The 12,297-nt window shown below is 63.3% G+C and overlaps 2 protein-coding genes across 2 annotated transcripts in view; one reads left to right on the plus strand and one right to left on the minus strand.

Annotated features, from left to right (window-relative positions):
* Positions 1–909: 909 nt before the first annotated feature.
* Positions 910–11,583, plus strand: HCN2 (hyperpolarization activated cyclic nucleotide gated potassium and sodium channel 2). The gene is made up of 8 exons (XM_027900992.1): positions 910–1,395; positions 6,835–7,258; positions 8,049–8,210; positions 9,114–9,332; positions 9,520–9,666; positions 9,936–10,176; positions 10,355–10,519; positions 10,631–11,583. Exons 1-8 carry the CDS (start codon positions 947–949, stop codon positions 11,581–11,583), a joined length of 2,760 nt encoding a protein of 919 aa, XP_027756793.1. The 5' UTR covers positions 910–946.
* The window catches only part of POLRMT (RNA polymerase mitochondrial), a 23,419-nt gene continuing 14,978 nt past the window's right edge, over positions 3,857–12,297 (minus strand). Inside the window, exon 22 of the mRNA XM_027900982.1 lies at positions 3,857–3,871. The gene's annotated coding sequence lies outside the window, so the exon portion shown is untranslated. The remainder of the gene's footprint in view (positions 3,872–12,297) is intronic.

Here is a 12,297-nt window from a genome sequence, read left to right on the forward strand (position 1 = left end):
GCAGAATGGGGCCGCTGTGGCCCGCAGCGTGGCTTTGGGGGTGTCTCCGCCCGTGGGGTCCGTGCAGAGGCTGCGGCTGCCGCTCCTCGCCCCAGGCAGGGCGCTGTCTCCGCCGGGGCGGGGGGACGCGCTGCCCGGTGCGTTTCTGTCCTGTGGCACCAGGTGGTGCCACCGCAGCGGCCTCGCTGCCCCAGCGGCTCCGCGACCCGACGGGTCTCGCCCAGAGCCGCGGCCCCAGGGCGAGGCGGCCCCGGTGCCGTGTCCGGCTGCTCGGGGGTGCCCGGGGCTCACCCGAGCTCCTCGCTCCGGCGTGCCTCGACGCCTCGCATCCTGGGGGAGCCGCACCGGGACAAGCACGTTTCCAGAGCAGAGGGCAGGAGGTGCCGGTCCGTACGCCCTGTTCCCTGCGCCCAGGGCATGGGCCTCGCATGCGGGTGTCCGCCACGGTGGGGTCCAGCTGCGGCTGCTGGCCCTGTCCCGGGGTGTCGGTCCGGGGTCTCCATCCCTCGGCCTCCATCCTTGGGGGTGCCTCCTGCCCGTCGGTTCAGGGGTGCTCAGCGCTGGAGCGGTGGGCACCTGGGGCTGTGGGAGGGCAAAGCCCCCGTGCCTAGTGCGGAGGTGGTGTCCATCCCTGCCCCGGGGTTGGGCAGCGCTCCCTTCCCGGCGAGGCGGTTTGGCCGGCGGCTGCAGAACCCTGCGGGGGAAGCGCCCGGCCCCGCAGCGGGGACTGCGCTGCCGGGGTCCGGGGCTGTCGGGGCAGAAGATGGACGACGCGTCCCGGTAGCCGGTTCGGCCGGCAAAGGCTATGCCGGCGGGGGGAGCTGCGGAGCCGCCCGGCCCCCAGCCCGGCCCCATCGCCCGCCCCCGGCCCGCCCCGGCCCGCCCCCGCCGCGGCGGCGGGCGCCACTGTGCCGCCGGTGGCCTCGGCGGCGGCAGCGGCGGCAGGATGCGGGCGGGCCGCGGCGCGGCGGGCGGGGAGGTGGCGGCCGAGGAGGAGGCGGCCGATGCGGCTAAGCGCGGCGGGGCGGCGGCGACTGGACGGGCGCGGGGCCGCGGCGGGAAGGGGTCCCCGAACGGCGAGTGCCGTCGCGGGGAACCGCCGCGCAGCCCCGGCCCGGAGCCGCCTCGCGAGCCCAAGGTCTCCTTCTCCTGTGGCGGCGGCGGCGCGTCCCCCGGCGGGGCCAAAGCAGCCGAGGAGGGCGCGGGCGAAGATGCGGGAGAGGAGGCCCGCGGGAGCCAGGCCAGCTTCATGCAGCGGCAGTTCGGGGCGATGCTCCAGCCCGGCGTCAACAAGTTCTCGCTGCGGATGTTTGGCTCGCAGAAGGCGGTGGAGCGGGAGCAGGAGCGCGTCAAGTCGGCGGGGGCCTGGATCATCCATCCCTACAGCGACTTCAGGTACGGCGGTACCCGCGGGGCTCGACCGCATCCCGCATCTAGCATCCCGCGGGGCCGGGCATCGGGCCGGGCTGGGGAGCGGGGCCGTCGGTGCGGCCGGGCCGAGGGCACCTTGAGCCGCCGCCGGGCGCGGGAGGGGCCGAGCCAGGCATCCCCCTTTCGAGCGCAGCCGAACTGGGCATCCCTCTCCCCAGCGCAGCAGCCGCCGCCCCGGGGATGTCGGGAGCACTCTCAGTGCCCGGGCAAGGGCGTCCCCTCGTCCTTCCTGGAGCCTTGGCAGGCTCGGCCCGGCTCGGCCCCCCTGAGCCCCACCGGGCCCTGGCTCTGCCTCTGGAGCACCCTGAGGTTCGGGATCCCCCTCCCCGGGGAAGTGCCAGTGCTGGCCGGGGGGGATGTGCTGTGCCGCTGCCAGGCAGAACGTTGTGATGGCTCCCCTCCCCCATAAAGGCCTGTCTCTGGGGTTCAGCCAGTTTGAGGGAGATTCTTCCCACTTCTGGTAGAACTTGAGTCCCCACGATCCAACCTGTGTGTCTTCCAGGCGAGGAATGACAAACCCAGGAAAAAAGCTGTTCAGCTCCATCTCCTTCCTGGCCCACAAGCCCTGGGGAGCTCTGGAGTGGCAAATGATTCCTGAGTTGTGTGAAAGCTGCCAGGAGGGAGGAATGGCTGGCTGCACTGTCTGGGGTAGGCAGCATCGCACCTTGCAGGGATGGAGGGGAGCTCAGACCCCACTGGTATTGCTGGTGAGCCAGCACTGGGGCTCTCTGGTCTAGTGACCTCAAAGGGGCTGGGGGAGCCTTATTCCGGAGGCTGATGGGGCTGAGGGGCTCAGCTCTGAGTCATTTTGACTCTGCTGGTGCATGGTTCAGGGAGGCTCAGGGGAGGGTTCACTGGGTGCCTGGGTGGGGGATGTCCCTCAGCTAGACCTCAAATTCTGTTCACTGCTGACACTAATGAGTCTCCACAGCACAGGGCTCCCTTAGGCAGGTGGAGGTGGCCATGGGCTCAGGGCAGGGACCAGCACTTGCATCTCCTGCTCCCGCCTTCATCCGCTGCCATGGGCTGATCTGGCATATTCCAGAGGAGCAGTTGGAGGCCCCTGGCCTCCCCTTGGGGCTGCCTTCTTGCACAGGGTCCTGCACCCTTCCATACTGGGGCTACCCAGTGGAGCCCCCTCCTTGCCTCACTGCCTGGGCATGGAGTTCTGCTGAAGCGCTGGGTTGAGCAGTGGCTGCACTGCCCAGTCACTGCTGGCCCTGCGGTGGAGGGAGCTCCGCTGGCTCCGGTGTGACAGAACAGAGGTGGTGGTGCCAGGTGGATCCAGGGGGACTTGGCCCCTCTGCACTGCCCATGCTCCTCCTCATCCTCAGCAGCTGTGGGCTGTTGAGGGGGCTGGGAGCAGAGTGCCCCCATGCCTGCACCACGCCAAAGCCTGCCCCGCTCCTCTGACCTGGCAGAGCCAGGGCGCCGGCGGCAGAGTCCACGATGCTCCTGAGAGCTGAGCACTGAACCTGCAGTGGGCTCGAGGCCTCAGAGGCTTCTCCAGGGTGCAGCAGCATTGCTCCCTCAGCTGGTACTTGCAGTGAGCAGGCGGGTGCCAGGGTGACCTTGGAGAGTCACCCTGGCTGTCCTGCTCAGCACGGGCTCCATCCTTCTGAAGCCGCTATCAAGACTTGAAACCCATTGGGGCAGAGCGGCTGCCCGTGTTTTGATACTGGAAGTGGCGTAGGAGAGTTCCCTGCCCAGCGGGGAGGAGCTGCAGGCAGAGCCACGGCATCCTCCAGCTCCACAACCATGCTCAGGAACAGGATCAGCCCACGTGGGGCTGAGCCTGGGCGTGAGGAACCCGGTCTGCCTGTGCATGCTGGGGATGTGTCCATCCGTCCCACGTTGTTCTGCCTTAAAATAATCAAAAAGCATTTATCCAATAATGATAATGGAGAGTGACCTGATCATGTTTGCCCTGCAAAACCCATTACCCATCTGCATCTGTGACATCATTTCGTAATCATTGTCATTTAGTGATCCTGACTTCTCACGGCAATGGCACTGCCATTGTTTACCCACAGTTCAGGACAGATTTGCTCCAGGAACGGAGGTTGCTATTTACATAAATATTGAATGATGAGGAAGCAGCCAGGGCGGCTGGTGAGATCCTGAGCTACAAATCTGATAAAAGAGACCTTGTAAGTGTGTGCTGGAGCAGGGCCACTTCCTTTTGGGTGCTGAGCAGTGGTCGTCGGTGGCTTTGCCAATTCTGGTCTCTGTTTTGGGAGGAACAGCCCAGCCAGTGCCAACTCCTTCATCGCTTCTGTTGTGGTTTCTGCACCAACCCCGAGGAGTTGCTCTGGAAGCTGTGGGAGCTGTGCACAACCGGTGATTCGGGGATGGTGGCAGTGCCCACCACCCTCTTATTGCTGAGTGGCTGTCCGGGGGCTACACTGGTGTCCCCCAGTGCCAACCTGGCACCCACAGCCTTCCATGACACTGGGCTGGGACTGGGGTTGGGGCTGAGCAGGGGGTTCTCGCTGCTGGTGGATTTCTGTTGCAAGAGCTGGTCCCACAACTGAATCAGGGGCAAAGATGCTTCCAGAGCACGTCACTGGTGCTGCTTGGCCAGAGCCTTCCTCATCCAGGGTTGAATGGTTTCAGGGGCTTTGCCTCTACCTGCATGGTGCCACTGTGTGGGCTACTGAGCAGAGGGACCGGGCTTGCCAGCTGCTGTTGCTCCTGATGGATGTGCCAGCACTGCCACTGGTCCCAGTGCTCCCATTCCCTCTGGACAGGCTGCTGGGGAGCTGGGCCCCTCCTTCTGCAGCATCAGTGTGGGGCAGTTGGACCTGGGAGTGCTGAAAATCATCGCTCAGTCACTGGGGAGGAAAGGCTGGGACTGGCTGGAGGGGTTGTAAAGGTTTGAGTCCTTGAGCAGTTTTATCCCCCTCCCCAGGAATCCCCAGGGTAAAAGGCTTTTTCAAGGGAGAGAGTCACAGCTGACTCTCCTGGGATCTGGGGGTGTGGATGATGTGTTGGACAACACTGCTCACTTAGCTCGGGCAAACTTATGCCACTGGCTTTGTAACCCACTTCTCATAGCAACCTTGTTTTTAGGCTATGAGTATTGAGTGTGAGTTTGCAAAGTGCCAATCCTTTGCTGATTGATCCTGCACTGATCCTGTGCTGCTCCTGCCCACCAGGCAGCATGGTTGTTTGCAGCTGAGCTTCATGAGGGCCGAAGGGCTCAGACCTCAGGGGATCCTCCTGCAGAGGGGGGTCTCAGGGAGCTCCATACTGCTGGGCAGGCTGGAGCACATGCAACTCAATGGCTGGCCACGGGATCAGCATAGAGGGGTGTGGCTGGATCATCCCAGCAGCCTCTGGAGCTCTGTGGGCTGCCAGTGGAGTTAAGCAGTGACCACCCTGGCATACCGTGGCTGTATGGCTTTGGCTCCTTGTGTGTATCTTGCCCAGGACCTCAGAGCAACACCACTGTGCCAGGCATTGGGCGGGTGACAGAGCGGAAAGGCGGCAGCCCCCGCTCGTAGGGGCTTTGGGCACCTCCTGTCATCATCACTGTCATACAATTGGGTCAGAAGCAAGGGAGGAATGTCAAGGATCCTGATTAATTTGTTTTTAGATATTTTTAGTAGCCTGGATTGGATCTTTTTTTCCATGCACATGAACCCTCCAAGGAAGAAAGCATTGGCATCGCACCCTGGTCCCCAGGGCTATTGCACAGGGTCAGTTGTGTGCGATGGGGGAATCAGGAGCAATTTATCTTTCTCCGCAGGCTGAATTCTGCCCTGGCTCAGCCAGATTGCAAAGGAATTGGAGCCAGAGGAGAGTTTTGCCCAGCTGGCGAGGTTATTTAATCTTTGTTCTTCGCAGCTTTGCGTGGCTAATGCCCCCGTGGGACCTGCGCAGCACAGCAGGGTCAGTCTGAGCTGAGTGGGGTTTGGGGACAGATCCAGCCCCACAGTGACTCTGCTGACTCTGGCATCTCTGGCAGGTTGTGCTGTACGTGGGAGCCTGGGGGTCTGACTGGGCCCACCGTGGCCGTGGCCCTGCTGCCTGTTTGGTGCCAGCTCGGTGTAGGGGTGCCAGGGGGGCGCAGTTCCTGTGCCGAGGGTGCCCTGGGGACCGCCCTGGTGTGAAGTCATCGTTTTGCAGCAGTGACATCACTCACGGTTGCCACAGCAACACCTCACATGGGGAAGGTGTCATTGGAGAAAGGTCAGGAGCTGGGATGCTCGGCTCCTTCTGGTCCTGCGCTAGTCTGCGCATCGGGGGGACCCGGCCCGTCACCCCTCTCTGTGTGTGGGAGTGTCTGCCCCTCATCCCCCCACCCCAGGGCACTGTGTGCACAGCACGGCCATGGCATCCCCTGCCCACGATCCCACAGCTCTCAAGGCCCCCTGCCCAGGGTGGGCTGAGCATACCTGTGTGGACAAGGGTCCTGAGTGCCCCTGCACGTGCACTGAGGAGCATCCCCACCTCTCTGGCCCCCCAGCCAGAGCAGGGAGGGCTGAGGTGGCCCCCACACCATCCTGCCACGAAAGAGCTGCTGTGACCTTGCAGATGCTCAGAAAGGTCGTGGGTGGCCCAGGAGACGGGGAAGAGGAGAAAGGGAAGGAGAATGGGGTGAGGCAGGAGGGGGCGGAAGAGCCGCGAGTCCAGGCAGGGCCAGGGGCAGAGGCGGCCGCCCACCCCCCCATCGCCCCCGCGTCTGTCCGGGGCTGCGGGCACTGCCGCCTCCAGCTGCAGCCGTACGTGCTCCGCAGCACCAGAGCCACGGCGGCATCTTCCATCGCAGCCACGCTGCAGGGACTGACGGGCACCCCCACCACGGCACCCCCCAAACCGGGACCCCAACCTGGCCTGGGGGGTGTCAAGTAGGGTGGTCCTGGCTGTCCCTGGGGACTGACCACTGTCCCTGGGGACTGACCACTGTCCCTGGATCCCTCCTCTGGGAGCAGGAAAGGGGGGACTGCTCCCACCAATCTCCCATCCTGCCTTCACCTGCGACCTAGAGTGATGTCTGGAGGGTCCTCAGCCCAAGGGTTTCCCCAGCGCAGCTCGGCCGGAGGGTGTCCCCCTCCAGTGTTTGGCGTCATCATTCTCCCCTCCCCCAGGACCTGCTGCCTCTGACAGACCAGCCCAGCGGGAGCCTCCAGCCTCATCGTACAACCCCCTCTTTACCCTGCTACCTCAGTCAGGGCTATGCTGGCTGTGAGATCACCCTGGGAGCAGTCCGGAGAGGGGGGAGCAAGATGTAATCTCTGGGGAGAGGGAGGTTCCCGTGGCTGAGGTGGCATCACAGTGAGAGCACCTCAGTAGAAATGGGTCCTGGAGGGCAAGGCACTGTGGCCAGGTCCCCTTGGCATGGGAAGCAGCTGTGGGGCACTGGTGACACCCTCCCCCTCTCATCTTCTTACTCCCCAGATTCTACTGGGACTTCACAATGCTGCTCTTCATGGTGGGCAACCTGATCATCATTCCTGTGGGCATCACCTTCTTCAAGGAGGAGACCACAGCGCCTTGGATCGTGTTCAATGTGGTCTCCGACACCTTCTTCCTGATGGACCTGGTGCTGAACTTCCGGACAGGGATCGTCATTGAGGACAACACAGAAATCATCCTGGACCCTGAAAGGATCAAGAAGAAGTACCTCAAGACCTGGTTTGTGGTGGACTTTGTCTCCTCCATCCCCGTGGACTACGTTTTCCTCATTGTGGAGAAGGGCATAGACTCGGAGGTCTACAAGACAGCCCGTGCCCTCCGCATCGTCCGCTTCACCAAGATCCTCAGCCTCCTGCGGCTCCTCCGCCTCTCCCGGCTCATCCGATACATCCACCAGTGGGAGGAGGTGAGGACCTGCTGTGGGACCTACCGGCAGCACCTGGATGGCTGGAGGGAGTGGAAGCTGGAGGGGCCCCTGCAAGTGTGGTAGGGCTGGGGGCTGCCTGAAGAACTGACAGGGTGGAGGGGAGCTGCAGGGCTGTGTGTGTGGGGCCAGTGGGTGGCTGTGACCCTTCCTGGAGGGTTTGGGGCATCCCTGGGCCAAGGTACGTCACCCACCATTGGTGGCTGGCACAAGCTGGCACACCATCCCCTGCTCTGCCAGCAGCAGGACCCTGTTGCCCTGCTCAGCTCAGTGTTCCTTGCCTTGCTCCCCTCTGGCTCCCTGCCCCTCCAGGAGCTTGGGGAGTGCCAGGGAGGGTGATAGGACCCCTGGCTCTTGGGGTCCCCAGTGCAGGAGGCAGATGCACTCTGGGCCATGTGGGCTGTGAGGGGACACGCCTTAGAGTCTGGAGGTGGCGTGTGTGGCTTTGCTGCGTGACTCTGGCCCGGACCCTGCACTGAGTGCCCTGAGGGCTGCCCCACTGCCTCCTCAGTGCCCTATTTGTCTCTCCCTGAGCACCCGCTGGTGTTGGCTGATGCTCACCAAAGCTCACGGCCATTACCTCTTCCTGGGCGGCTGCAGAGCGGCATCTGCCTCCTATAAATAGGCAGGTGGAGCACAGCAGCCTCAGGGCTGGAGCTGGGCCAGCCATGGGAGCTGCTTCCAGCCAAGGCCATGCTGGTCAGGGCCCTGAGTGGGGCTGGGCAGTGGGGGAGGGTTCCCACACTCACCTGCTGCCATCCCACCCGCTCAGATCTTCCACATGACCTACGACCTGGCCAGTGCAGTGATGAGGATCATCAACCTCATTGGCATGATGCTGCTGCTCTGCCACTGGGATGGCTGCCTCCAGTTCCTGGTGCCCATGCTGCAGGATTTCCCCCAGAACTGCTGGGTGTCCATCAATGGGATGGTGGTGAGTCCCATCCGTCCCCTAATACGATCCTGCCTGATCTCCTGAGCCCCCACCCATCCCCATGTCACCTGACTGCCATGCACCAAGCCCAGGAGATGCATTCCCCTCCCCTGACCAGGGCTGCAGTGCCCCGTGGTTCACAGGGCACCCCACAGTGTGCGAAGCACCCGATGACGGGTGCTGACGTTGGTCTGGTGAGGTCTCACAGGACCTGGAGCAGCAGATCGATACGGGCAGGAGGAATATGCTGATATGGGGCTCTTGGTCCTGTCCCCTGCCACCTTCTCCTGCTCATTAGCCACAAAGCTGCTATTAATAAGTAATGTACCCTGTTTCTAATTGCTCCCTCTCAACCCCACAGCCTCCTGCAAATGGCTCTTCTCCCTCTGTCTGTCTCGTCCTCTTCCGTCAAGTTTCCATCTCTGCTCCATTCCCTCCCACCTGGCTTCCTCCTCTTCTTCCCCTGCCTTCTCCTTCCCTGATTGCTTCTCCAGGGAAGTTTGAAGAGTTTGGAAAGTTTGAAAATTTGGTTTTCAACAAATGCCTGTTGCTGAGGGCTGCTGAGAGATGCAGGCAGAGAACCAGGGCTGTGGCCTGGTGTGGGCCAGGGTGCTGTACCTTTGGGCACTGCTCACACACACACAGACACACAGAAACACACAAGGACACACAGACACACACAAGACACACACAGAGACACACACAGAGACATACAGAGACACACAGACACACAGACACACACATGGACACACAGACACACACATGGACACACACAGAGACACGGATACACACAGACACACAGAGACACACACAGACACACACACAGACACACATGGGCATACACAGAGACACATGCCCAGCTGAGTGCCAGCACAGGCTGAGCCGCTGTCCCTGTCACTGCAGAATGACTCCTGGAGTGAGCTGTACTCCTTCGCCCTCTTCAAGTCCATGAGCCACATGCTCTGCATCGGCTATGGGAAGCAGGCTCCCGAGAGCATGACGGACATCTGGCTGACCATGCTGAGCATGATTGTGGGGGCCACCTGCTACGCCATGTTCATCGGCCACGCCACTGCCCTCATCCAGTCACTGGACTCCTCCCGGCGCCAGTACCAGGAGAAGGTAGGACTGGGCCGAACAGGGCCCATGGCTTCTGTCCTGAGCCCAGCTGCTGTGTCCCCTCCTGGAGATTCAGCCAGGTGGGGTGAGCGTTCCTAGTTGGGAGCAGGAATGGGGAAATGGAGCGAGACTGGCCCCATGGAGCAGGAATGTGGGTGGAGGTCCCAGCTAACACCACCTCTCCCCACAGTACAAGCAAGTGGAGCAGTACATGTCCTTCCACAAGCTGCCCGCCGACTTCCGCCAGAAGATTCATGACTACTACGAGCATCGCTACCAGGGCAAGATGTTTGATGAGGACAGCATCCTGGGGGAGCTCAATGAGCCCCTGCGTGAGGTGAGGGCTGGAGAGCTGGATGTGGGGGATTGCTCCCCCAAAGAGAGGGACCCCCTGCTCCCTGCCATGGGCCAGGGAGTGGTGTGGCTCCCACTGTCTCCTGCTGTGCACGTGCATGGGGTCGAACACCTCCTGCTGCAGCTCTGCAGCTCCAAGTATGTGTCCGTGCAAGACCTGTGTGGCAGGGTGTCCGTGAGCCTGCTGGGGGTGGGGAGCATGTCCCTGCAGAAGTATGTCCCTGCCTCCTGTGCTCACCTGCTTCCCCACAGGAAATTGTCAACTTCAACTGCCGCAAGCTGGTGGCCTCGATGCCGCTGTTCGCCAACGCAGACCCCAACTTTGTCACGGCGATGCTCACCAAGCTGAAGTTTGAAGTGTTCCAGCCGGGTGACTACATTATCCGTGAGGGCACCATCGGCAAGAAGATGTACTTCATCCAGCATGGGGTGGTCAGCATCCTCACCAAGGGCAACAAGGAGATGAAACTCTCTGATGGCTCCTACTTTGGAGGTGAGCATTTGCAGGAATGAGCCTGGGTACCCTCTGGGGGGTCTATGAGAGGCACTGGGGCACCGGCCCTGACCTGGGGCACCTACCATGTGGTGGTTCTCACCCCTTCCTCCTGGCTTGGGCCCGTTTTGTTCCCGCTGGCAGTGTTCTGACCTTGACCCTGGCGTTTTCCATGCAGAGATCTGCCTGCTGACCCGTGGCCGTCGCACGGCCAGCGTCCGTGCAGACACCTACTGCCGCCTCTACTCGCTCTCAGTGGACAACTTCAACGAGGTGCTGGAGGAATACCCCATGATGAGACGGGCCTTTGAGACCGTGGCCATTGACCGCCTTGACCGCATTGGTAGGGCATGGTGGGGTCCGGAGGGGGAGAGGGGTGTCCCAGTGGAGGGAACCCAGTGTAGTCCCAGTGTGGGGTCTCATGGTGCTCCCTCTCCCGGCCCCCTCCCTGCAGGGAAGAAGAACTCGATCCTGCTCCACAAAGTGCAGCACGACCTCAACTCAGGTGTCTTCAACAATCAGGAGAACGAGATCATCCAGGAGATCGTCAAATACGACCGGGAGATGGTGCAGCAGGCGGAGCTGCAGCAGCACACAGCTATGTACAGCCCCGTCCAGCCCCAGGTCACCTCTGCCATCGCCACCCTCCAGCAAGCCGTCGCCATGAGCTTCTGCCCGCAGATGGCCAGCCCGCTGGTGGGCTCCATGGCGCTGGGCTCGCCCCGCATGATGCGCCGTTTGCAGTATGCCCAGGCCGTGCCCAGCCCATTCGCCATCTCCCCTGTCCTGCTGCAGCAGAGCCCCCCACCGCAGCCGCAGCCCCCAACGCCCCACACCAACCCCTCGCCCTCGCAGGACCCGGCACAGCCCACGGCCCTGCCCGCCTCCACCAGCGCCTTTGCTGCGGCCGCGGCCAGCCCGCCGACCCAAAGCCCTCTGGCCAGCCGGACGTTCGCCTATGGAGGTGCCCCAGGGCCACTGGGCTCCCAGCTGTCCCTCAGCCAGCAGCCAGTGCCCGGCTCGCCCCAGCGCCTGGCTGCCCACAAGAGCACACAGGCGCTGCACACCAGCAGCCTCAGCCAGGATTCGCGGCCCCTCTCGGCCTCGCAGCCTTCCCTGCCCCACGGGCTGGTGGCCGGCAGCACCCAGAGCCCTCCGGCCTCTGCCCGCGAGTCCTGCACCTCCATCAGTGGGGGTCCGGCCACTGCCTCGCCGGGCCCTGGGCCCCCAGCCGGGCTGCGGGGCCAAGCGCCCTCGCGGGGGGCTCCAGCCCACCCGGCACCCACGGGCCCGGGGCTCACCCTGCCCCCCACCCTGCCGCAGGACTCAGCGGTGGCCCGCAAGGATTCAGCGGCCAGCACGCCCGACACGGACCCAGCCAAGTCCAGGCTGTCTTCCAACTTGTGACCTCCGCGCCAGGCACAGGGACAGGCGTGCCGGAGGGGCTGCACAGGCAGTCCCATCTCACATCGTGTCCACCCTGTGCCGCGGGGTGAGGGCCACAGCCACCCCACCGGCTGCCACCCCCCGCTGTGGTGCCAGCCCCCCTCCCCGGCTCCCTCCTGCCACCCGCTGCAGAGCGGGGCAGCTGCCGAGGGTGGGCATGGGGCTGCTGCACCCTGCCACACCACGGGGTCTCCGGCCTGAGCCCCCGGCTGCATCATCTCCAACCAAAGTCTGGCCCTGTCTCCCGCTCCCCGCAGCGAAGCCCCACTGCCCCCCGGCCTCCCTGGCTGCCCATAGAAGCCACAGCTGCATCCTCGCCATGACCAGCTCTGTGTATGATATCTATGACCTGAACACATCCCTGTGTGTGTGACCCACAGGACACCTCCCGGGGCTGTTGGCACAGCCCCGGTGCTGCGTGTGTCCCTGCGCCCCTCCCACAGACCCAAGGCGAGGGGTGATGGTCCAGGACTGGAGGTAAGTTTCAGGGGGTCTGAGGGATGGTCGCCCTGAGGCTTGTAAGCACCCACACACTGTCCTCCACCCTGGGGCTGGGAGTGAACGCGGCCCCATGTCATCGTAGGCAGTGCTAGGATGGAGGCAGATGCTGGAGTCCAACCCTGGAGTCCCGGGGCTGGGGAAGGCACCCACTGCATGTACCAGGTGTGTGCAGGT

Source organism: Empidonax traillii, unplaced genomic scaffold (genome assembly GCF_003031625.1).
Source record: "Empidonax traillii isolate 1590-97213 ecotype Southwest subspecies unplaced genomic scaffold, ASM303162v1 scaffold761:size885847, whole genome shotgun sequence".
NCBI lineage: Eukaryota > Metazoa > Chordata > Aves > Passeriformes > Tyrannidae > Empidonax > Empidonax traillii.